Source organism: Sinohyriopsis cumingii, chromosome 10 (assembly GCF_028554795.1).
Source record: "Sinohyriopsis cumingii isolate HCF-2022 chromosome 10, ASM2855479v2, whole genome shotgun sequence".
Taxonomy (NCBI): domain Eukaryota; kingdom Metazoa; phylum Mollusca; class Bivalvia; order Unionida; family Unionidae; genus Sinohyriopsis; species Sinohyriopsis cumingii.
Genome location: NC_142970.1, coordinates 31,855,209 through 31,881,684, shown reverse-complemented (window position 1 = coordinate 31,881,684; position 26,476 = coordinate 31,855,209). Strand labels below are relative to the sequence as shown.

General features: G+C 35.7%; 1 protein-coding gene across 1 annotated transcript in view; it reads right to left on the bottom strand.

Annotated features, from left to right (window-relative positions):
• The window catches only part of LOC149789843 (uncharacterized), a 102,369-nt gene that overhangs the window by 42,349 nt on the left and 33,544 nt on the right, over positions 1-26,476 (bottom strand). The window contains exons 3-4 of the mRNA XM_089973137.1: positions 22,608-23,390; positions 20,246-20,340 (exon numbers count right to left, since the gene is read on the bottom strand). Of these exons, the coding sequence (XP_089829263.1) occupies positions 20,246-20,340; positions 22,608-23,390 (878 nt within the window). The remainder of the gene's footprint in view (positions 1-20,245; positions 20,341-22,607; positions 23,391-26,476) is intronic.

Below are 26,476 nucleotides of genomic sequence, written 5' to 3'. Positions count from 1 at the left end.
TGGCGTTACAGCAGGAAATGAAAAAACTCGCAGAAAAATATCATGCTGGCAACACTGATACGTTACTGACACACTGTTTTACTGTCCCGGGTGTTGTCGCGCATGTAGCCCGGGAACGAAATTCATGGAGACCAACTCCGAAAAGTTTTCTTGCGGATATCCAACAGAGCTGTGTTGAATACGGACACGGCGGTTTGTGGAATACTCGATATGATCACCGCGGTATGATATCCGTCGACATGACGGCGTGTTATCCAGGAAGTTTCCTTGGGCGTGGAGAATGCAGCGAATATTTTAAACGATTTGGCCACGTTACAAACTCGATGACAAGAGTTGCTGTAAACGGACCATTGCCTGATTTTGACTTGACCGGATTTGCTTGTGTGTCGTCGTTTAAATTCGCTAAGGATTTACATCCTGTGTGTTATGTTTGGTTTGGCAGACATTTCGTTGAGAAGCGATGGGCACCGATAGTGTTATTGCGATACATGCTTGACAGTCGAATACTGTTGTCGCTGACGGTCAGCGAAGCGATTATATGTTATTGTCGTCAAACCGAAGTTTGGTTGCCAACTCCAACGCCGGTTACGTTAGAAGAAGTCATCGAAGATTGGTCACGAGAATATCCAGAAACTTCTATCGACGCTATCATCAAGAAAGCTCCTGAAGTACTTAAAAACAAACTCAGAAATGACGAAAGCACAGCAAAAGATCTAGGACGAAGAATAATAGGGAAATTCACTCAAGGTGGAGCGTATGATCATAAACAACATCACAGTCGATTACTCATGGACAAGACTGAATTGGATCTTGTTGTCGCTGATGCAGCCACGAACAACATGTTCTGTAACCGCGAAGATGTGTTTCTGTCAAACGGGGAAAAACTAGGGACTGTTTTTAGTTATATCGACGGAGAATCATCTCAGTACACACATTTGAGATCTTCGATGCTAGCTTATGTATCCATAAATTTGTTGTCGATGATTAATAGATTCCCTGTTGTCGCAGTGAGAGTTGCAACGGATTCATTTTATATTAATAAAAAATACTCAGCGCTGTTGGATAATGTTATATCGGATGATCCATCGTGGGGCTCGTGGAGAATAAAGAATGAAATGTTACAAGGATATTGTGAATCAGCTGACGTTGAAATCGTGGATGAGTATCGCAGCGCAGAAATGTCTTCGACGGTTTCGTTGTCTCCGCCGGTGCACGATCCTGTTACAAGACACAAAACAGTTTATCTAAACGGCCCTGGTGGTTCTGGTAAGACAACTCGGGCGATTGAATTATTTCGCGGTTCTGACTTGGTCGTGCTGACTCCCACACACAGACTTGCCAGGGAGATGAGACAACGGGATGTTAACGCGTGCACGTATCACAGTTTTTTCAAATACAGCGGCGGCACGTGGACACCTGAACGAATGGGAACGAAATATATTCCCGAGAAAATCATCTGGGATGAGATAGACACTGTGCCGTTGGATACATTAAAACAGTTTCTGGATTGGCTGCTAAAGAAAAATACCGCAGTGGTGATGTGCGGCGATCATGGTCAACCACCCCCATTTACAGGTGAATCTCCACACGAGTGGCTGAAAACTTTTGTAGATTATTATGAGGAAATAACTAACGATGTTAGAGCACTCGATGAAACGCTGAAAGAGTTTAAGGCACTGATCAGGCTACAAACCAATAAAGTCCAGTGTGAGATAATGCGTGAAATAATTCCAGAGACTTCGCTGAGCGACTTTTGGGAAACGTGGAAACCAGGTGATTTAATTGTGGCAAGTAGAAAGATAGTCAGGGACACACTTCAGCAGCGGTTATTTCAGTTACATCAGAAGAAATTTCCCATGTTGCCAGTGCCGTTGTGTTATAGACCAGCTGATACGCGATTGCATAATATTGATGTTGATATTCCAGGGCGCCTGACTGCGTCGGGTCCGGAGAAACAGAATTTAGTATTAAATGATATTGTCACAGTTGATGTTGATGCTGTTGAACAGGCACTGAAAATGAGCAAATCCCCGTGGACGCTAGGATACGCTATGACCATCCACAGTTCGCAGGGACTAACTATTTCAGATACAACAGTTTGGATTGTTGATGATCGCATCGAGTGGTCAAATTTAGTTTATTTAGCCGTGTCAAGAGTAAGAAGGATAGGTCAGTTACGAAGAATTGTATTAGATGATGTTGTCAACGACAGCTCAATCGCTGATGACACAATAAGAAAGAAATTAGCCGGTTACAAACAGAGCGACAAAAAAAATAGTAGAGAGTTTGATCCCAAACAAAGTTTGGATGTTGAATTTGTAATACAATTACAACAACAGCAGAATAATCACTGTGCGAGTTGTAATTGTTTATTGCTGTGGCAGTATTCGAAAAACGACCCAAGGCAATTCACCGTAGATAGAATAGATAGCAGTCGCGGTCATACACGTGAAAATGTGATGTTGACCTGTCTTGAGTGTAACCGACGCAGAGGTGTTGCTGCAGTTATTTAAATGATTGAATCACTTCAGTGCGGATCACTTTAGTGATCGGGGTGGTAATTGTGTATCCTCGGGAATCACCTGAAGTTGCTCGCGTTTAAATCCGCGTTGAGGAGCAGTCGAATCTAATCTGTAGATTGCGTTTCTCCCAGTTGATCTGGTTATGCTGGATATCTTATGTGTAGTAACACTCCATGTGGGATCGGTTGCTCTTTTTTTTCCTCCTTCTAGTTCGCCTGGTTCGTATAAATACCTAACGGTGACATTACCCAGCAGTGGGGACGCTAGCGTCCCTGGCTGCGTTGAAACATTTTGTTGCTGTTGTCCGCGTTCACTGACGCGGGGTATATATTTTTTGTGATTGCATTTACAGGTCTCATGTTTGTTGTTCTGGTAATTTCATTATTCAGTGCGGCTATCACGTTTGGCAGTCTTGCAACCCATTCACGAGATCTCGTATCGTAAATGAATTCCCTCGCGTACTGGTATCCGAATAATCTCTCAGCGAGTGTTCTATTAAATCGCTCAACAATTGCCTGATCCCGATGAATTTCAGTATGTCCTCGTCGTATAACAACGTTATGCTGCTTTGTCAGTGATGACACCGCGCCCTGAAATTCCTTGCCAGGATCAACTTGTAATAATCGTGGCCAGTTTAGAGGTCCTCGCTGATAAATTCGTTTAAACGCAGAGGCAACTTCAGTGGCTGTTTTAGTCGCTAACGGTTCTGCTTCTTTGTATCTACTGGCAACATCAACTACTGTTAGCGCGTATTTGTATGTTTTTCTACGGACAGTATCATGAGGCAGGAATAGTATGTCAGCCTGATGAACTTCATTGGGGGTACTAACATCAAAATGTGCAAAGTTGATTTGTCGAGGTGGTGGTAAGTAGATTTGCCATATTGCTTGTTTTGATAGCCAATTTTTGGCAACCTCGCGTGTTACTGATGCCGCGTTGGCGAGTTTATTAATTGCTGAGTTACCTCTCCAGTATCCGATTGGGGAATAATAAATCGCTTCCATTGTTATTAATTATCCAGCGCCTAATGCTAATTTAGATTTCATCGCTGATCTTATTAACCAATTAGCGAGTGACTCCTTAAATGATTTATTTTTTATGGCGCTTAGTGCATGAATTAATTTCACATCCGCGATATGCCTGTCTTGTAGATCTTTACTTCGATAAGCAACATCATGTATGTGACACGCTGCGTCGATAGCGTTTATCGGATACTCTCCCGGTTTTGGTTTAGACTGTTCATCAAGTCTGATATCTAGTCGTGTCCCTGGACCGCAGTAATTGTATCCTGGGAGATGTTTTTCTCCGGGATACTTTGCCCAGGGAGTTCCGGGGAGCTTTCCAAGTTTGGCTGCAATGTCACCTCCGCTAAATTCTCGCTTTTTTTTGAAATCTAAATTTTTTTGTGCCACATCGCGTACACTTACCAGAAAGTGCTTGTCTGTTATTTTTTGTTGTAATGGTTGTTAGATCATTCGTAGGGGTTCGTGCCTTACACTTCACACAATATAGATCCATAAATATTATTCTTTATATACAAATGGAAATTACAGATTTTTCTGCGACGCGAAGAAAGGAGCCAGTTAAGCATAATTCAGTGCTACCAAACTCTATCAGAATGATCATCATAGGACCGTCAGGATCGGGTAAAACGCAACTGCTGTTGAACATGATAATGAAGTGGATGAAGTGGGATAAGCTGTATTTGGTAGCACCATCTGTAGATGATCAGCGATGCTATAATGTTATAAAAGATTTTAATGAGAGTGCAAAAGCGCTGAGTGAAGACGGCGAGGAAGTAGTTGAATTTATCACTGATATCGAAGAAGCTCCCAGCGTTGAAGACCTTAACGGGGAAATAAATAACCTAGTAGTGTATGATGATGTGATGCTGGACAAGCAAAAAAATCCTGCAAGAATATTTTCCCGGGGTCGTCATAAAAACACCGATGTCATTTATATTACTCAACGTTACACACAAATACCAAAAGTAATCAGGGATAACTGTAATCTTCTTGCTGTGTTTAATGGAGTTGATGTTCATACGCTGAGAAATATTCATCAAACCTGGTGTAGCGGCGATATGGATATTAATAAGTTTAAGAATTTCTTTAGTCACGCTCAAAGAAACCAGCACGGATTTGTGACAATAAATTTACACGACCCGCGGACACGATACCGTATCGGACTTGATACATTGTATGGTTAACATAAAAATGTTTTTCCTTGGAAACTCATTTCGTAGAGCAGCAGAGGGGGGGGGGGGCTGGACCGACCGACCGTGTCAATGATGACCCGCGGGGGAATAGTTTCAGATTTATTGAAGTAAACCAAGAACGTCAGCGCGCGGATGTTATTGCATTTCCCCGGTCGTCGAAGAGTCTCTCCGAGAGAAATTATTCGACGTTCAGGGATATTTTTTTTTTATTCTGTGGTCGTCATGGAAAGGTTTATCGTCGAAATAAGTAAACCGAAACTGTTTTTGTCTATTCAGTACTATTTTAGTTTCGGTCTGTTCACCCCCTCTGCTGCTCCTGGCAGTTAAGATATGTATATTTTTCTCAATTTTTTAAAATTTGTTTGGGAATTAAAAAAAAGACATTTATTTTTGCTTTTGAAATTGACTTGTAATTGAGCAATTACACAATTCTAGACCTTCATTACAACTACAGTTTAACCACATAGTCAGCATTTAGCATGCTTACAGCCGTGTTACATTGGGGGGGGGTACTGCGATATGTGATGAGCATGTTTTTAAGAACAATCAGCAATGAAATTCGTTGGCAGTGAATGCATCCAACTCTAGTGTTATAAATACCTGTATCTGTTATATAATTTTCTTTTTGTTTGTTGTTTTGCGCCTGCGGTTGGCAACTGTGTATCTCGTGTTATTCTTAGTTTAATGCGGTGTTTGACCTTACTCTAATGCGGTGACCTCTCTTGGGTTCACTTCCGGGCCATCACTAGTTATTGGTTCGCGTTTCCCAAAAGTTTTGAAGAAGGCTTTGTTTTTATTTTTCTCCACAAAGAAATTGTGTTCCATGTGAGGCAATTATTATTTAATGAATATTTATTAAGTTAATATAAAAATTATGTTATTCTTCATTGAATATTCTTATTTTCTTAAATATATTCCTTAGCAGTGGTAAGATTTTTCACGGTGTTTTTCCGCAGAATTCAGTATACTTTACGGGATTTCTAGAATACATAAACTAGAAGCTTGGCGGAATTGGGATGATTGTCTGACATTTATCTTAAAAAACTATACCCCATTTTAGGTCAGAATGCAAAATTACAGGTAATTATATTAAATTTACTATTATTTAAACTTGTACTAAATAAAACTGATTTGATTATAGTCTGTTTCAAATTATAGAGGGGGAAGTAATAAGAATAAGAATTCACCGCACGTAAATGATTTCTCTAACACGTCACCAGCGGTAATTGCCACTTTTATTAAAATCCAGTGACGTGAATCTACGTCACCAAGATTTAGCATTATAATAAGTGTACATATGGTTGGATAGAATAAAATAATACATAGATTTTAAATAAGGAAATATTTTAAATGTAATTTAGAAAACTGAAAGTTATTGAAAGAGATTTCTTTGAAAATGATGCAGGCAAGGTCCCGTACCCGTCAAGGAAATAGGCCATGTGAAACAAGTTCTGAAAGGGTGAACAGGATGACCAATAACATGAGTACAATTATGTTGGATACAAGAAGTTGCATAGATAACCATTTTGCTCAAAGTACAGTTGACATTGGTAACAATCCTACTTTCTAAGCTGCAGCTATAATGGACACTGTGATGCCTGCTGGGGTATGTGTGTTGGGTCATCATAGCAGTCTATCAAATCCAAGAGCATCATTATATTGGAGTATTAGTGATACCGGTGTTATACCTTGAGAGATGCAGACAATGTTAAGGCTTTCTTTAGAAATTGTACATGGCTTAGCAGCCTTACAGGATTTGTATCATTTGGGCTTAGCCAGAGATATGAAAGCCATGGAAAAGTAGGTATCCTAGTTAGAAAACACATTTATGGCTGTTGCATATGAACTGCAAGCAGCTTTGTAAAGAATGAATGCTGATGAAAGGAAAGTTCAAAAAGATCAGAAGACTACATATCACAGAACTATTGAGAATTTTGGACAAGATGATGAGAATAATTTCTTTGGACCAATGGATGCAAGTCAATCCTCACAGAGAAACACTAAAATGTCAAGACCTGTCCAAAGAAATATGCAAATAGGAAATCTGTCATCAGAGAGTGATAGTGAATCGATCTACACATCTAGTGCAAGTAATCACAGCAGCATTTTAAGGGCAAAGGACAAGGAAAAGCACAAGCCAAAAGTTACCACCCATGTGATTCAATAGATTTGATGAAGTTGCCAATCATCAGAGGTGGACATCAGATGAAAAAGTAGATGAATTACTTCCAAGGTTACAAGGTGCTGCAGGTGAATTTGTTTATGGACAAGTGTCTCACAGACTACATACAAATTATGAAGCATTACGCAAATAATTAACCAGTCGAATTAGGATTATTGAAACTACAAAAACATGTGGCACCCAGTTACTCACAGAGACCAGAAATATGGTGAGATTGTTGAAGAGTATGCAACTGAAAGAGGTTATATGACAAGGTGTATGTCAAGCGTGATGAAGAGACCAGACAAGAAGATTTACTGAGAAGGTCCTTGATAGGTTGATAAAATCTATGATAAAGCTCACTTTCACTTTGGGGACTGTATGTAAAGAACCAAAAGACAGCTGTCTTTCAAATAGTAAACTTCCAAGAAACATGTAAGAATAGAAACAAGAAACATGCAGTCAAAGAATACAGGTGTTCAAATACTGATGAATATGGTAGTCTAGAGACTGAAGATGAAAATCAGTCTACAGAGAAAAGAGTTGCAAGGGCAGCAGGGAAGAACAAGAATAAAGTCTTTAATAAAAAAAGTGCAAGAATCTGCAAAAGTTGACAAAGGCAACACTGAGAAAAAAGACTCAAAGACAGATTCAATTGATTTGGATAAGCTGAGGGAGGTTATACAAGAGGAGATAAATAAACAGACTGCTAATTTAACACAGAGTTCTTATGCATGCTCATGGAAATCAGTATACAGCAGATTTGATAATAGTCACATAGTTACCAAGATGGGTCACATGGTGAAAGAGTTACCAGTCATGCATTAAGGTCTATTTTATTTGTGTTGATCCTTCTCATTTCAAACGTGAATGTCCAAGACACCAGAACAGATATGATTGAAAGCCCACAACATATAAAACCTCCAAAAATAGCTCCGAATTAAGGGCATCCAGCACAGGAAAATATTTAATGTGAAGTGACTCCATTGGCCAAGAGACAGTCTAGGTTTTGAAGGAAAATGGCCTCAATGGTGATCAAATTCAGCAATTTTCCGATGAACAAACATTAATATACCTGTCAATATACCTGTTCATAGAGATATACCAATGTCAAAGGGTATATGTGTTATGCGTTTTGCACAGGGAGTCCCAGTTACATTTGTAATAGATATTGGTGCCGTGAAAACTGTTCTAGCTGTACATGTATACAAGAAAACAGAGGAGTCTGATTCCAGAATTAAGGAGAAAAGGATGTATTGTGCATGCAGCACTGGAGAACCACTTCTGGATTATGAGAAGTGTAAAGTCACCTTAGAACTAGACACTATCAAGATGGATAAAGTAGCAGTTGTTGCTAAAATCGAAGATAAGTTTTCCTTGGTATTGATGCATTGAAAGGATCTGATCAGAAGCTAGCAGACATTATTTTGAGTGAGAATAAAATCTTCCTTGATGGCAAAGAGACAAAGTGTCAACAGATTGTTAACAATCAAATGAAAAGAGTTTGTTAAGCTGATAATTGCGTCATACCATGGTTTGAGTGAACAGATTATAGATGTGTTTGTTGTCGCCACAATGCTGATAATCAGAAAGGTGAATGTGATGTTTTTATTGAACCAACACTGCATTATGAAAAAAAGTTATCCAGCTTGTGATGGCTTCCAGTCTTGTTAATCTTAGTACTACAGCCACCATAAAGGTGGAGGTTGTGAATCCTTTCCCATCATCAGTCTCACTGAAAAAACAAGCTGTGATTGGTGTCACGGAAATGTACAAATCCTTTTATTTATTAAATACATGTATTCTGGTTTCATTTTTTGTGTACAACGATACCCGAGGGTGATTTATGTATATTGTACAATATTTCAAACTAGATAGTTTGGTTCATCATGCGAAGTGTTTTTGATGGGGAAAAACATAATGCTGCCAGGGCACAGACGATGTATAGCTACATCATTTGTGTATAATTGCCTCACGGCAAGACTAACTCTACAATTTTCAGAATGTCTTGTCAGTGAGCAGTCTGATTCACTCTGTTGTCACTAGAATAGGAGTAATGTCAGGAAGAGGTAAGGGAGGAAATTGCGAGGGAAAGCCTGACCACACGGAGAAAGTGAATCAATTGGTACTTCTTAGGAAGTATAACCCATAAACAAATCTACAATACCATGGCAACAAAATAGGAATGTATATGGACTTCGATTCACGATTACAGATTAAATATATACAGAGTTGGATCTATAATTTTGGAATTTTAAAACTGGTACCTCTTAAGAGGTACACCGCACAAAACTTGACCCTTTAATGGAGCTTAACCATGAACACATACAACAAACCTGGATGACAGAAAAAGGAACTTTGTGAAAGAAAAATAATGAACAAGACAAATAAGGAACAATAATACAACAACCAGCAGATGTGTGTGTACATATATATGTGTGTGTGTGTGTGTGTACATAGACAAACGCACCACATGCATTCACAAAACAAACTACAAAGCACTTTGACACTTTATTGTTTTCAACACTAAATACTTTATTTTCAGCCTGAAATACTTATTCAAAATTTCTTTTAACACAAATAGGTATTGATAAGGAACAAACAACTATAATAAATTTGATCTAGATAGAACCATCCTTACATCTAAAGGGGAACTACTTCAACACAAAACTCACTGATGCACAACACAAGGACAAGAAATGTCTTTGGCAGAGTCACTCTAACATACTTAACCACAAAAAAGAAAGGAACCCCTCCCTAGGACTTAACAGACCTTAGGGTAGTTAGTACTATCGTAGAAATCAGGCCCGCTGCCATTACAGACACATGGAAGATAGCATCCAAGCTTTTAGAGAGATAATTTAAAAACCTCTGTAATTTTGGCAATCAAAACAGAGAGCAAGCCTGATGAAATTACACTTATTCTATGAATATATTATTATTATTATTATTATTATTATTTAACACCAAAATATCCAACACTAAATGGGTGGACAAGGAAACTCTACACCACATAACATTTTTGGGAAACCAGGGTGTTACTTCTAATTCTTAACCAGCTAGATATGCTGGGATGGGGCTAAGGCAAGTCAACACATACTTTAAGGACTTGCACATCTTCAGCCATAGAAGTATGTGAGTTATTTATTAATTTCTTGTGTACAAGTTACAACTATTGTACTACCATGTTTATTTTTGTATATTTTCTATGTAGCTTCGGCTTCCGTAGTATAACGCAAATATTTTCTATTCTTGTTTGTGACTTAGCAAGAGATTTATATTAGAAATATAAAGTTTCATTTTTAAGCAAATGTTCAGTACCGTAGGATTCTTATTGGGCACGGTTAGTTTTACTTCTGAACTTGTGTATTATTTTGTAATTATTGTGTGATCTGTATAGCTTACTGTATATAACGTCATTACATTGTATCTTATCTGCCCTTGTCATGCATAGTACATGATGTTAGATGTATTTTCAGTTGACCAGAGTGAGAGTGATCAGAGTGGACATGGTACCAGCTGCAGAGCTAACCATAGCAGCATCAGAGCTAAGTAAACAGTGTTGCTCGTCGAGTAGCAGGTAATCGGGCACTGCTGACCGAGATTGGTGGGCACTGATTGCTTGACTGACCAGCCTGCAATACTGTGTGACTGGTAGCCAAGTGCACTGGTGACGGAGTGTGTAACTCCATACAATGTAATCTTTTAGCCATGGGCTAATTTTTGGGGTTTGTAATACCTGGTGTGCCTTTGGGACTGTAATGATATTTTGTACATTTGTCCCTTTGTTTTCATCATTTTTACTATTTGAGTAAAAAACCTCATTTTTCACTATTTGAGTGAATACATTTTTACTATATGAGTAATATACCACATTTTTTAGAATTTGAGTAAAACCTGTCAATCTTTCATTGTCAAATCCCTGTGAATCATTCACCCCTTGTCCTTGTACTGTGTAAGGTCATTTATTTGTATTTTCATTATTAAGTTCGTCTGGATTATGTCAATTTATCCAATATTTGGATACTACATATGCACATATTAATCTTAATTCTTTTCTCATTCAAGTCATTCATCATTAAACATTGTATTTGTATCACTATCTTGTTACAGAAACCATGCCATAGGTACACGATATGGAACTTAACCATAAGCATATACAAACTTGGAACTAAGGCATAAACACACATGATGAACCATGCCACAACCACAAACAGACATTGAACATATTTAAGCACACACATACAATTAACCACCCCACAAGCACAGACACTGAACCATGCCATAAATACACAAAGTCATGGAAACCATGCCATAAGCATATAGACATGGAACTTAGACATAAGTACAGGCATACAATGAACTATTCCACAAGAATACAAAAACATAGAACCATGACATAAACACTCAAAGACTGAAATCGAAATCCATCCCAGTTATCTTGTTACAGCTGGTAGTACTGAGAAAGTTTCACCTGGGACAGTCATAAAGATGGTAACTCTAGCGGAAGAAGAACATTAGAAAGGGAATGATACTGCCACCAGATGTATCAAGCTAATGGAGAGAAACATAACATATACAGTGACCCCAAGCAAACTTCCTGATCATATAAAATATACATGCAAAGAAGGGGAAACTCTAACCACGAATGCAAACCACGCTCAAAGAAGTACACAGAAGAAAATCTGAGAAAAAGATGTACCTGAATATTTGAAAGCCATTTTTAGGGAATCATCCGATGGGAAAAGTTTCTGCAACAGAAAGAATTAGCAAAACTGCTCACTGATTTAAAAATTGTTTTCTCTCAAAATGAGAATGATTTAGAACTTACTAATCTTGCAGAATACACAATTGACAGGAAACACAAAACCCATAGAGCTGCCCTTCATAAATGTACCACTGGCATTTGCTAATGAAGAGAAAGAAGTTATAGATAAACTGAAAGCACAAGGTGTAATTAGAGAATCCAGCTCTCCATGGGCATCTCCATTAGTGTTGGTCAGAAAGAAAAATGGTACTGTCCATCCATGGGTAGATTACAGGAAACTGAATGCTGTGACAAAAGTGGATGCTTTTTCTATACCAAGAGTGAATGAATGCCTTGATGCAGTTACAGTGCAAGATTTTTCGGTACGTTAGACCTTACACCAGGATAATTACAAGTACTAGTTAGGGACAAAGATATCTCTAAGACTGCATTTGGGACTAAGTATGGTTTATTTGAACTTACAGTTATGTCACTGGGTTTGACTAACAGTCCTGCAACTTTTCAATGAGTGGTAGAGCTTGCATTGACAGGACTGGAGTATTTTTCCTGTATCATCTACTTAGATGACATTATGGTGTATGGAACTACTTTCTGCGAACACATGCAAAGACTCAAAGCTGTATTGCAACGTATACGGATGTCCAATTTGAAGTTGAGACCTGTGTTGCAAAACTACTCCAATGGAAGGATGAAGAAAATGTGACTAAAACTCCATATTGGGTAGCAGTTCCCAATACAGACACTTTATTGGAAATTTTTCTAAGATAGCCAAGCCATTGTTTGACTTAAACAAGAATGACAGCCCATTGGAATGGACAAAAGAGTGCCAAGTAACTTTCAATCAGTTGAAAGGGGTTTTATCAGGTCTGAAAGTCATGACTTTTCCAAGAGATGAAGAAACTTTTATCCTGGACATAGACGCATGTGATGCTGGAATGTGCAATACTGTCCCAGATTTAGAATGGCCAAGAAAGTGCCATCACTTATGCAAGTTGGTCACTGAACAAGTCTGAATGAAACTGTTACAGGTAAGGAGTTGCTGGCCTTGCAGTAGAAGAGCTAGTCATGGTCCAGTTCCAGCTCAGGGACAACAGTATCATCATGTTCAAATAAAATGATGGACAAGGTGGACAATGTCATCACTGGCCATAGCAGGATAATGGGTGTGGCCGTACATACGTTAAGAGATGGGCTACAAGATTCAGCCAAAGCATCAAGAGAAGTAGCAGAAGTTCTAAGGGAGCAAATGAAAATGTTTAATGAAATGAAGGCAACCACTGAAGAGTTGCTACAGATCATCAAAGAGAAACCATGTGAGAGTGATGGATTGGTGCACTGGAGGAACCTGGTGGAGAACAGAACAAAAAGCAAAGAAGATAAGAGGAGAGGAGAAATAGTAGATGAGAGAGATTCAAGGAGGAAAGATGACTGGCAACATCATACACATTAAATTACATCACAATATTAGTTATTACATATACAAAGAGAGTGACTGAGAGTGATTTGTGTTTGTTGTATCATATCTAACTGGCTCTTATGCTAAAATTCATTTCATTTTGGCCTGTGTTGAAAATCACAACCCTAATGATTTTCACATAGAGTGATACTGAAATTTACATATAAACAAACTTTAAAGAATATTTATTTAGGACCTTTGCAAAGTAACTGAATTAAGTATTCCCATGTAATATATTCTATGACAATGATTAAAAAAGGTATTCTGTTTGAAATGTTTTAATTAATGTGCAAAGTTATTTTCCATAAACATAATTTTTAAATTCTCTATGCATTTTGGATGATGATATTCAATGTGAAGTTCAAATTTAATTGATGAATGGAAAAGTAAATAGTGTTCATATTGTACACACAGGTTCAGTTCATGTTAGAAGTTACATGCTCAATTTCTTTTCATATGGTTACAGTTGTCACACTTACAATTATTTCATCTCATCTGTTGATGGGTTATACTGACTGACTGTTTCATTTAACTGCTGTATTAGCATACTGACAGTCTGTTTTCTTGTGGTTTATGGATATAGCAGTATACAATTACATTCGTTATATAAAGTGATCAGCATATTTTTACATGGCTAGTTATATTTATGCATGATTTGAGTTCTCAGGATACAGTCAACATCATGGATAACTTTCTCTTATTGTTGATATTTTACAGATACTGATTTATTTCTTGCACACTCATAATTTTTTCTGTTTGTGTTGTTATGATTAGTGTATAAACCAGAATCAATTATATTTGTTTAAAAGGTTTATTTTTCAACAAGGGCATAAATATTGTATTGTAACTTTATTATGTTTGTGAGGACACTTCACATTAAGCATAGGGTAATGTGAGGATTTAGCTAACTTACAGCAGTGTTACATCGGGGGGGGGGATCAATATGTGATATGCATGTTTTAGAGTGATCAGCAATGAAATTCGTTGGCAGTGAATGCAACCAACTCTAATATTATAAATACCTGTATCAGTTATATTTCTTACCGTTGTTTTGAGCCTGCAGTTGGCAATTGTTTTCCTGCCGTTACTTCTTGGTCTAATGCAGTGTGTGACCTCATGCAGTGACCTCGCTAGGGTTCACTTCTGGGTCATTCCTAGTTTTTGATTCATTTTTCTAAAATTCCTTAAGTAGTGTAGAAGGCTTTTTTTTTCTATTTCTCCACAAAGAAATTATGTTCCATGTGAGGTGATTATTGTTCAATGAATATTCTTTAAGTTACTGTAAAAATTATGTTGTTCTTCATTATAAACATAAAGCTTTAATTTTCATATAACAAAGATTACCTGTCCATTTGAATGTTTAGTGATTTGAAATTTTCATTATTTATTTTTTCAACTGGTGTAATTGAGATTTTAGTTGTAAACCCAACTTATATTTTTTTCTGTTTTACTGTGATATTCAACCTTGTGCCAGTAGAATCAAATAAGATGATAGTTTAAATTATTTTTAATTCTTAAACATATTGTTTAATTACATATTTGCATCTATTATTGTTGAGTTTGATGAAATTCTTTTTGCAATAAAACTGAGGAACCTAAAATCAGAGTTTGGTTATTCAATTAATTTTAAGATATGTATGCACACATGCATTCATCTGATTGTACTACAATTACAAATAACCACATACATCCACAATGCTGATGTCACTTGTACACATGATACCGAGGGACATCACAATATTGGAGATTTTCAATTACAGTTGCAAATACATGTACACTGTAATTGTAATTAATTACTTGATTACACCAATTACATTGTAATTTAACCCAAGTCTGCTACACATATGTATGACTGGTTCCTCTATTCTTTGGAATATCTGTGACCTGCATGTATACCTGGTTTAAAAGTGCGACATAGAGACTGGTCTAATGGATATCTGTATAATAAACATGATGATAAACAAAAGATGCACAGTGATAGTAAGATAATTGTGGCTATCATTCTTGATTTCATTTTTTGTATAGCACAATTTACCCCCCTCCTGGAGCCACGGGTAGCTGAGTCAGGTGTAATGCTCTCACCTTTACAGCTCACTCGCACATTTCACCTCTGCATGAATTGGTCTCGGCTTAGCCAATTTAGGTATGTGAAAAAGCTTGCTGGTAGCTTCACAGGTTATTCCTCCACCAAATATACTAGCCAGCATGTATATGCTGTATGCGCTTTCATTGCTGATAGTGTTAAAACCCACAAACCAAACCAATCATGTCTTCCTCTAACCCGAACCCCCAGGTCCTGTACTAGGTTTCCTGGCTAATGGCTTATATGGAAAATGGAAGAGATACCACTCACCATGCAGCTATGTTACAAAGCAGGTTAGCATGAAACAGAGGGTGATTGAAAGCCAAAGGGTGCATAAGAATGCAAAAAGCAAGCATGCTGTAAATAACATATAATTAGAATGGTTTTTATTTTGATGCATACATGGTTCAAAAATGAATCTGTTGCAAACAAAACCCAATCTACATTATATATTATGTAATTCCTTAACTACAAACAACGATATATTCAACATAAAACATGCACTTATTTTTCAATAAAGCGAAAAGAATACATTTTTTATGTATCAACAAGTGAATCATACTGGCAGACAAAAGTCAAGTCACATTCTTTAGAAAAGTATATACAAAAATATTTTGCAGTATTTCTTTCCAAAATGTTTGTCCCAACCATGCCATGTCAGTCTTCAATTTGTTGAGTACTTTTTAAGAAATTTATATTTCTGTAGCAATTAGACTCTGTTTCATGCAATTAGTTTTATTTAGACTGAGTAAAGATTGTAATGTCTTATGATATTTATGTTCATTACAGCATTTCAACAGCTTCAAGAAATAACAAACAAAGAGTTATGAATTTCAAGTCCAATGAAATTTGTCTGCAAATGGATATGCAATATAAAATCCTTGTGATGATGGTCAAATTGCAATGGAATGAATATATTTCAAGTCATATATCACGAAGTCAATTAATGTATGTGGTTATTAAATAAGAAAAGGCCATATCTATAAACCAAACATAGGTTAATATATCACAAAAGTTATATGTATACCCATACAGTATGTATGTATTCATCTACTCGACTCAGATTTTTCTACCTCTAGACTTTTTTAATAACTTTTATGACCACCAAATTCATGGACAATTGCTTTCAAAACTTGATAATTCATAGTATTTTTGTTGTAATTTCAAAATTAGAGATGATCAAAACTTGAGTAGAATACATACTAATTGTTAAGAATTTTGACAAAACAAATGTCTGTCTGTTGCAATATTTCCAAGCCTGCATTGCTCTTAAAATTCAAAAGACAAATTTAGTTGTTAAAGTCATTATGTTTGAGAACTAATAATCCTGTAGTAATTTAAAATAACCATTTATAGCTTAAAGAAAGATATTTTTGAATAACAACAGTATTATTAGTAATTCTAACAAACATTAGCACCTCAGCAGCACACTTCAAGTCTCAACATGAATATACTTCATTCATTTCTCAAAACCAAGTAAAATACAGCATAGAGCACTTCAATTTATATGATCAATAAAAAATATATAAATGAAATAAAATTATAACATTACATTGTTTGCTAACTGATGCTACTCATCAGCTTTAAACTTCAAACAAATTTTGCCAAAATATTCTCATGCTTATATTGAATGTCCATTTATATGGGACATAAAAAACATTAAAAAAATCTTCTAAAACACTTTAAGTTGACATACCTTTCAATGGCAACAGATTTCAAATGTCAGCCATGGTGGCCATATTGGATGTCATCTTGACCTAGTTTTCATATTGCACTAACTACAGATGATAAGAAGTCTTTTCTTGAAAACCCTACATCGATACAACTTTATGTTAGGATGAGTAGCAAGAACAATATTTCATCATAGCTTCATCTGGGCCATACTGGATGACAGAAGAACACAAGTCTTATTTTGGACCAACTACACATCACAAGTCTTCTTTTGAAAACCCTATATAAATACAACTTTCTATTTAGTATCAGCAGCAAGAACAATATTTCACAGTAGCTGCAATGAGGCCATAATGGATGACAGATTATGACCATTTTCATTAGGACCAACAATATATCAACATATTTTGTGGAAAACCTCATTTTGATTTACTTTCTATTAGAGATACAGTAGCAATGACAATTTTCAAGATGTCCAACATATTCAGGGTCATATCAGCACCATTTTATTAAGGACCAACTAGAGATCACAATGAGTTTTCTTGTATAAAACCATAATGTATCTGTCTGTTATCACATAGAACAAGTAACAAGAAGACTGGATGATAAATTAAAACCATTTTCAACAGGACCAACAATACATGGCCATGCTGGATATCTTTTCTATTTAGTATTACGTGACTACATGTTGGAATATTCTCTCTGTGTGCTGAATCTAGCTTTTCTACCTTGATATGACAGCAGCCGGTTTGTGGTTGTTCTTGGAATAAATATTGAAAATTACAGGTCATCTTATTGATTTTCACAAACATGACTTTTATTGAATATTTCTGATATTTTGTACAACACCATTGGGAAGGAAGCTTCTGTTGGTGTCGCATGAAAATTAGACCTCTGATTGTCATGGAAGTATAGGCTGCTAGATTCAAGTGACCAACAATGAAAACTAGAGAGTACTAGGTCAAATTTTGTCAAAACATGTTTCATCTTTTTCTGTCAATAAATTAAAGACATAATAAATGTTTGATTTGCAATTTTTGAGAAGATGAATTATCTTCCAATTGATTCTTACTAATAAGGATGAATGTCATGCCGTTTAATGTTGCCAGGCTTATTAGTAAGCAGCTACCCCAATGTGGTTTATGTTAATTCCAACTTTTTGATGGGCAATGCATTTTGACCCATACCCAAACATATATTCTTATTAAAAATTAAGATGTGGTGGGAATCATCAGAGGAAACTCTGACCAGTTGGTTTAACTTTCTGTTTAGAAGGAGTATCAAAAAGATTTAGACAGTGGCTGCCAAAATGGCTACATTTTTATTGGATGTCATTTTGATCTCTGACCAAATTGACACTGCAAGTGTTTTAGTGAAAATCCCATGCCGATATGATCTTCCATTCAGAATTTCAAGATGGCAATTGTGGTGGCAACGTTGGATATCCAAGTGGCAACATTTTCGTTAAGATCAACTAGTGTTGTTCCCATTATCAATTATAATCGTTGGTTGAGAAAACCAATAAGATAATCGTGACACTCCATAGTCGATTGTGTGTGAAGGGAGGCTACTTTTAAGTTGTATGCAATACACAAAGGCTAGTAAAACTCCCAGCCAGTAAAACTGATCTGAATTATTAATTCCCTTTACAACTACAAATATAATAATAATAATAATAATAATAATAATGATAATCATAATGGGGACTTTGTATAGTGCCTAATCTTTAGAAGCTCTAAGCGCTTTACAACATTGGACAATACCTATAAGATACAAAAAACATATAATGCTATGATTACAAAAACAAACACCATGAAATTAGAAAACATTAAAAAACATGCTGAGAATATTTAAGGTAGGAAACATAACCATAGGATATTCCTTCCATAGGTGCAAAATTTCATAATTAGGAACATAAAGTCATGATTACATGATCAAGCTGTTAAATTGTTGAGTTATTAAATTTAAACACATTTTGATGATTTGTTTCAGTTTAAATTTAGAATCCCTTGTAGTATTTGTAAACAATGACAAACAAGAAACCCATGTCCTTCTATACTTTAAATTATAGACACATCTCATATGAATGAAAGGATTTTGGGGGGTTGCTACAGCATTTCAGTTACACATAAATGAGCAGCCATAAAAGGTTGCATTCATTTAACAAAGTTGTAGAACAAAAACAACACACAACACAATAGAAAAAATGTAATATTCTTATCAGGTTAAAGTATACATGTCATTAAAAGAGATTACTCCTGTACATTTATTAACATCTAGAACCTTTGCTCAAAGATATAACTGTATAACAAACACAAATTAAAATTCGCTTTTAGTAACCAATTCTAATCGATTACCAGCTGGTTAAGTGGAACCGATTATTATGAAGTTCTGACTGATTCCAATCACTAAGATCAACTATATCTTGGCATATATGTGTGTGTGTGTGTATGTGTGTGTGTGGTGACTAGGATTTTTAATGTCGCTGTAACTATTTTTCAGTCATATCGCTTTGATGTCTGCAGTGTGGCAGTTTACAGTGATGCCTAGCACTGGGGCATCATGCCGCAGACATGTAGCATGATGACCCACCCAGTCACATTATCCTGACACCAGGCCAACCAGTCCTAACACTAACCTCTTAATGCTGAGTGCCTAGGGAGGCAGCTGTTAGTACCATTTTTGTAATTCTTTGGTATGACTCAGCCTCCCATTTCTGAAGCGGATGCTCTAACCACTAGGCCATCAGAGCATTATGATATATGAATGTGTTAGTAAACATTCATGGTAATTCTCTATGAAGCTTAGGAGTAGCATCAACTGATGGAAAATGGGCCATCCCGTATTATCTGGTTTATAAATAGACCATAGACCAGCAGGATGCTATATAAGTCATGCCAACAAATTGACCAAATAAAAAACAAACAAGACCGACAAGGGGGGGGGGGCAACTGGGGGATATATCCCCGGGGCCCTTAAGGGGGACCAGATCCAAACAACACTTTTTAATTTTATAAAAGAAACATTTTGTTTGAACAAGAATTGAGAGGCCCAGATGTTTCTCACCCCAGGGCCTGTGATCGCTCTCATATATGGCCCTGAATACAAGCAAGCTCCTTATTTTCCAGCTCCACCTTTATGTCTTTATTTACAACCTGTGATATTTTTTAAATGTTTCCCTGACTTTCAAATATTGAGGGAAATTACATCTCCCCCTAACTTTTCATTCTACTGTAGAATAGACTCTGATTTCAAAGTAAAAATGCTTGAATAGTATTAAAGTTGTATTGTGATATGAGTCATACTGGAAATGAGCCACCAGTACAGTGTGGTAAACTATATAAAATGAATGTATGAGGTACTTACCACTACATTTCCCTGTCCTATCTGTATGGCCGTCTCCTCAATGACAGGTTGTTTTCTTTCATCACTCACTAGGACTTCTGAAGCTTTATGACTTCCTACAGTAAAAGAAAATTTGTCCCAACTAATTAGCAATACAATAAGAATGATGTATTTATTAAAATCTGCAAAAACTAAAGATTACAGTAAAATATGTCTGGGAAAAATTCAATTTTCATAAGACATCAAGGGCTCTAATGTCCTAAAGTATTTCGATAAACTCCAGATAAGACTTCTTTCTTGTTCAACCTGCCAAGTATTGAGAACATCTCAGAATGACTGTGGGGGTGTTTTGAAATAGCTTGATTGTCTTGCTCAACAAGATTTGAGGCTGCTGGGCTCAACCCCAATTACATGTAATAAAAATCAACTTAATAGCAGTCAGACTTAACTTTACAATATTTAATTTAATTAAGTTTGTTTTATTTTCATAAAATTAGTTCTCACATTTTCAAACTTAATAAATCTGTAAATAAAATCTATACAAGTGGGTGGGGTGGATATTCTTTTCTTTCTTCCTTTTCCTTCGTAACTGTTTTCGCCACCCCACTGCAAAATTATATGATGGTTCTCTTGTTTATGTGGTGGGAGGGGGAGAGTACAAAAATGACACTTGTATCTAGGTTGATAAAGTTTTAAAAAATTATGATTTCTCTATCTATCCCTATATATCCGGCTACAGATTTAATTAAAACAAACACAAATAAAACCAGAAAAACATCATGCAAAAAATGCAAAAAGATTACTAATTTCATGCATCAATTCCAAATTTCGAACCTGACTGACATAGTTGGTTCTAGCACTGTTATCCTGTTCATATTCAAAATATATGTGATTTTCATTAATAATAAGGCCTAATATTCAACCTAATGAAAGTGTGTGTGTGTGTGTGTGTGTCTGCGTGTGTGTGTTTTCAAATTGCTTCAGTGTCTTCCTCAACATGATTTGAGATTACTGGGCTCAATCCCAATTAATTCACAAAAAATCACCTTAACGAGAATCAGACTTGATTTTGCAGTATTTTGTTTAGGTTTGTTTTATCTACATAAAGTTATTCCCCACATTTTCAAACTTTTTTTTTGCCACCACACTGCAATATTATGATAATTTTCCAGTGGGGGGGATGCTGTCATCTAACTTCAAAACAATTATTCTTGTTCTTTTTGAAAATTAAACAATATATGTTTTGCATCATAAAGCTAAATTGCCTCATAAACCAATATTGCATTATTTTTTGGTAAATTAGAAGCTTACATTTTCCTTATGTAATGTGACAAATGTAGTGTCAATTATTATTTCACAATTTCCAATGCACACAGAAAAAGATTATTTTAGACAAAAATGTAACAAGATGAAAAAGTTTAAAAAGTATTGATGATTTTCCTCTACATCCAACTACACATTTAACATTAAAAACGAGGAGGGGGCAGAATAAAGGACGTAGTCTTAGAAACAAATGTACAAAATTTGCTCATTTCATTCATTAATTTCAAATATATAACCACATTGACATCACCATAGCACTAAATAGGATTTTCCTTACTAATAAGGCCTAATATGTATGTGGGTGAGTCCATGGTTTACCAGACAAATGAGATATTGTTCGCCATCGTTGATAAATAATTTCTTTCATTTTCGTAACTTTGGGAATTTTATTGCTTTAGTACACGCTTATATAAATACACTTTTTTCCTTTTTGCTCCATTCTTGTTACAAATGATGTTAGAAATATTAAAATTAAGCATTCGTAATATTGGAAGATTTTCGTGCAAATTCATTTTTAAAATAAGGAAGCATTTGTAGACATTGTTAGACATGTAGACAAGGTTAAACAATATATGAATGTTCTTGCTAAATAATTCTAAAAGCGTGTCAAGAAATACGGTGTACATTACAGGTGAAGACATCCAACGGCCATATTTGTATCTGAATGGCACGCGCTGGAAATGAAAGCGACACCTGGTGGATAAACTCGGTACACAATATCGTCGTCCTTCAGCAGTTGATAAATTTTGTCTATCAAAATTGTATTATTTTTATTTACATATAAATGAATATATTATAAATAAATAGTATAAATAAATGTATATCACTTAAAAGTATTAAAGTGAACTTAATATAAATTTTATAACAACAAATACTATTTATTTATATCTAACTTCACGTCAGCATGACAGCTCTGCATGAAGAAACTGTCGTGTTTACATTTTGTTTTCTAAATTTAAAATGAAATCTTTGAGAATTGTCAAGAAATAAAGTTTGTAATTTTATTTATGACGTCATTAAAAGTTTTTTATGTCAACAAAATATAAGAAATATTAATTACCTTGATACACGGGTTGGAATACAGTAATGTCACTACTCCACCTGCATGTGGCATACAGACGTCCATTGTCCCAGAATATGGAATAGAGATAGAGTGGAATTCCATGTGTGAAAATGGCGACAAGTTGACATGAAGCTGTAAGTTGATGAATACAGTAATCAGGGATTCCATTATTACATACGAAAATATTCCCGTCTTCATTTATAACGATTGATGTCGGGTTTTGTAGACGTTGATGTTTGTATGTATATTTACACTGACTGGGATTCAAAATGTCGAATCCATACACACCATTATCAGGGGATTTATAATCAGCATCACACGAGACATAAATAATGTTGTCTTTTGTTGTCACACTACTCCATCCGTCCCCTTTACAAATCTGGTGACTCGTCTCAACATGACCGTCATAAAGTGACACGATACACCAGTACATCCTGCCATGTTTCCAACCACTGACAACAAGATTATCCTGGAATCTGACAACACCATTATATACATCCAATACTCCCTGTAGACGTAAACTCCTGATCGTTTTAATAACAGGTGACATGTCTGAAGAATCAATGGACACCATATTTATCAGACCGTCTTCATGAAGGACACAAATTGTCATGGCGTTCATCAGACACATGTCACGTGGTCTTGACTCCAGTAGGCCTGACGATGCCAGGAATTTTCCATCTTGGAGTCGATAGATCTTGACTTTATTCGTCTTCCTGTCTAGGACGACTATCTTGTCTTGGCAGACGACAATAGAGATGTACCAGGGGGACACGTCGGCTGTGGAAATAAAGTGATATAAACATTAATACACATCTACACAAAAATATTAAACATATATAATTATATTAAAATATGAAATAACTTGTACGTTTGCAGTGTGTGAAGGTATTAATACATTAACAATGATTTAATTAATTATATTTATGACTTTAAAAATTCATTACTGTTAAATTTATTATACTTATTCTATTGTTCTAAATTTAACTGTCAAAAAATTGCAATGGTCGTAGCGGTTGTCGTCGTGTATATTACTAAATTTACATAGATATATTCTTATTAAAATACTAAAATAACTTGTACATTTACGTGATGTAAACATTAAAATAATGCATAATATAAACGTAGATACACATCTACACAAAAAATCGTATACACGTATAATTTAAATGCTAAATAACTGACCATTACAACCTTCGTAATGGCGTCATCATTTTATTATTATTACAAGAGAGGTTTACAGCAGACATCACATAGATCCAGTAATCACACTATTATAGTTCTGTACAGTATTGTAATAAACTGAAGATACCAACAATAGTGTCTTAACAGGCTCTATGTGGAAACTGCTATTGTCCCTCATTTTTTAATCATGTTACGTACGTGCAATCGTGCGTGTGTATTACTCGTATACTCCTCCAACATGGAAAAGACAAATTAAGACAATGGGTCCATCCTTACATTAAGTAACTCAGTCTCTGGGTCATTTCTTGAAAGCTATAGAGTAAATGTCTCCATCCCAATACCACGTAACAACTGTACACAAAACGGGACTACACAAAAGTGAGGGGAAAATATTGTATTTTTTAACATAAAAAATAACGGGATTTGAGTCAAAACGAGTAAATGGTGGATAGACTACCGGCTTTGCAAACAAAATAATGGCTGTCGATTTTCACGAGTACAACTATAAATAAAGTATGATCGCACACTAAATCAAACACAATATACTTTACTTCCATTTCTTAACAAAACCATAACAAAATTAGAAAAACACTTCGCTAATTTACAACTATAACAGTATCACTTAAAAATTTCAATTCTGTTTCAAATTCCAATAAAGGCCGGGAAAAAAATTCTCGAAAATATAAACCATTTATGCTGATGAATGCAATTTCTCTCATTCTTTGAAAAGTTGTTTAACCATATTATTAGTGTTGGTCATGCAAACGGGGAGGAGGGTCAGGTGAACTAAATTTAAAAAGCAATAATAATAATAATAATAAATCATTCATCTAACATTTCCCTGTCATACCAACATTTAGTCGTTACGCTATACGGATGTGCTACCCTGAGTATTTCAATGAAAATCCGTGTAAATGTCTTCATTCATTTACTTGTCTGCTGCATTTTCTCACATTAGGCTGCTTGCCTTGGATTATGACGTCTGCACTGACAAGAACGCTGGCGGAAACATGCAGCATGGAGAAACATACTTATTTACAAATCCGCGAAGCCCGATGTACTAAAGTTTACATGACACAGGGGTCAAAACAGCGGCAGCGATTTATTCTGACAGAATTTGTTTCGAGTTTTGAAGGAGCGCGCGTCTTCAAATGTAAAACACAAACTCTCTGGGATCAGATCAGAGCTCTAGATATATTATTATCGATATGTGTCGAGTTTTATTTCTCTATAAAGGAAAGTCTTGCACCATTTTATCATGTAAGTGAAAAGTAAAGAATCAACTAAGCAAACGACGTGTATGTTATTGCCGTAGTGAGTCTTCACAAAGACAACTTTTCGCAAAGAAAATGATTATCTTGGGAGGAAAGTAATCTCCCTTTATTCACTTTAAACGTGTGCATCTTGGCCGTACGTATACAAAATAAAAGATTTTCATGAATAACTTGTTATGATGAGTCCGCCATATTCACGAAAATAAATCACAGGTCTTAAAGAAGATTAATACCTTTCCGTACAGAAATTACATTGTATGAAAATTCCCCATTTTCAAGCAGATTAACATTTTTCTTCCACGTTTACGGGCTCTTCTTCGTGAAATAAGGTAATTCCACACGAAAACTGCACTTTTCTCCTGAAAAGAGACTTTCTCTTAAAAAAAGGGTGTATCAGCGTATTGCATCGACACGATCCAATCGCTTTCCAGAAAAGAAACTGATAATTACAAACGCTGATGAAATTAGCGATGTCGATTAAGCAAAAAATAACAAAAATACAAAAATACTTTGCCAAGAATTTACCAAACACAGTTACCCTAATAAGCGGTTTGAAACTCAGCAGTGATAAACAAATGTCCGTTACATGTCAAATGCGTAGCAGTGTGATCAGTATTACATTTAGTCCAGTCATGCGACATCACCTAATTGTCCATGTGAGAGATTGCCGCCAGAGAATGTAAATGAACTATCAGTAAAAAAAAAAATTAAATTTAAAAATCGCGACAAATTTTCACAAAGTTATTTTTTCTTCATAAAAACAACGTTCATATTTAATGACGGGTACTTTATTACCAACAATTATATTCTTTTTCATCATTTTCTTCAGATTTTTCCGTAGCTCTTTGACAAGTAAAATGAACAGTGTCTGCAAGTTTCTTGAGAGAGAGAGAGAGAGAGAGAATTTTGAGATGCCCCCTGATTATTGCAAAATACCCTTTCTCAGTGGATCGTTCTCCAGTAACGCTACATTGTATAAATTTTTACACGTCAACTTAAAAAAGCGTCAACATTTATATCCATAATTAAGATGCGAGAACCATAAATATAAATTCGTAGGTATTATCAACGGCATTTATAAGGGTTTTGAAATTCCAGTTGGATATTACACAGTATTTCATGTGGACATAATTATCCGATTGAGACGCTATTATGCTCATCTCACAGGTTATGGCCCTGTCTCAAGTTAAATCACAACGTTTGACAATAATTCCATAAAACTACATACACTATGATTAAGAAACTTTATGCTGGAATTGTTCATTCTAGGTAAGCTTTATAAATGAGAAAACTATTGATACAGCAAATTACAATCAGTCTTGGTATAAATGTAAAGTTTTGCAATATATTGCAGGGTACATAATACAAAACTTCAACTTAAAAAAGTTAAATTGCAAATTAAAATAA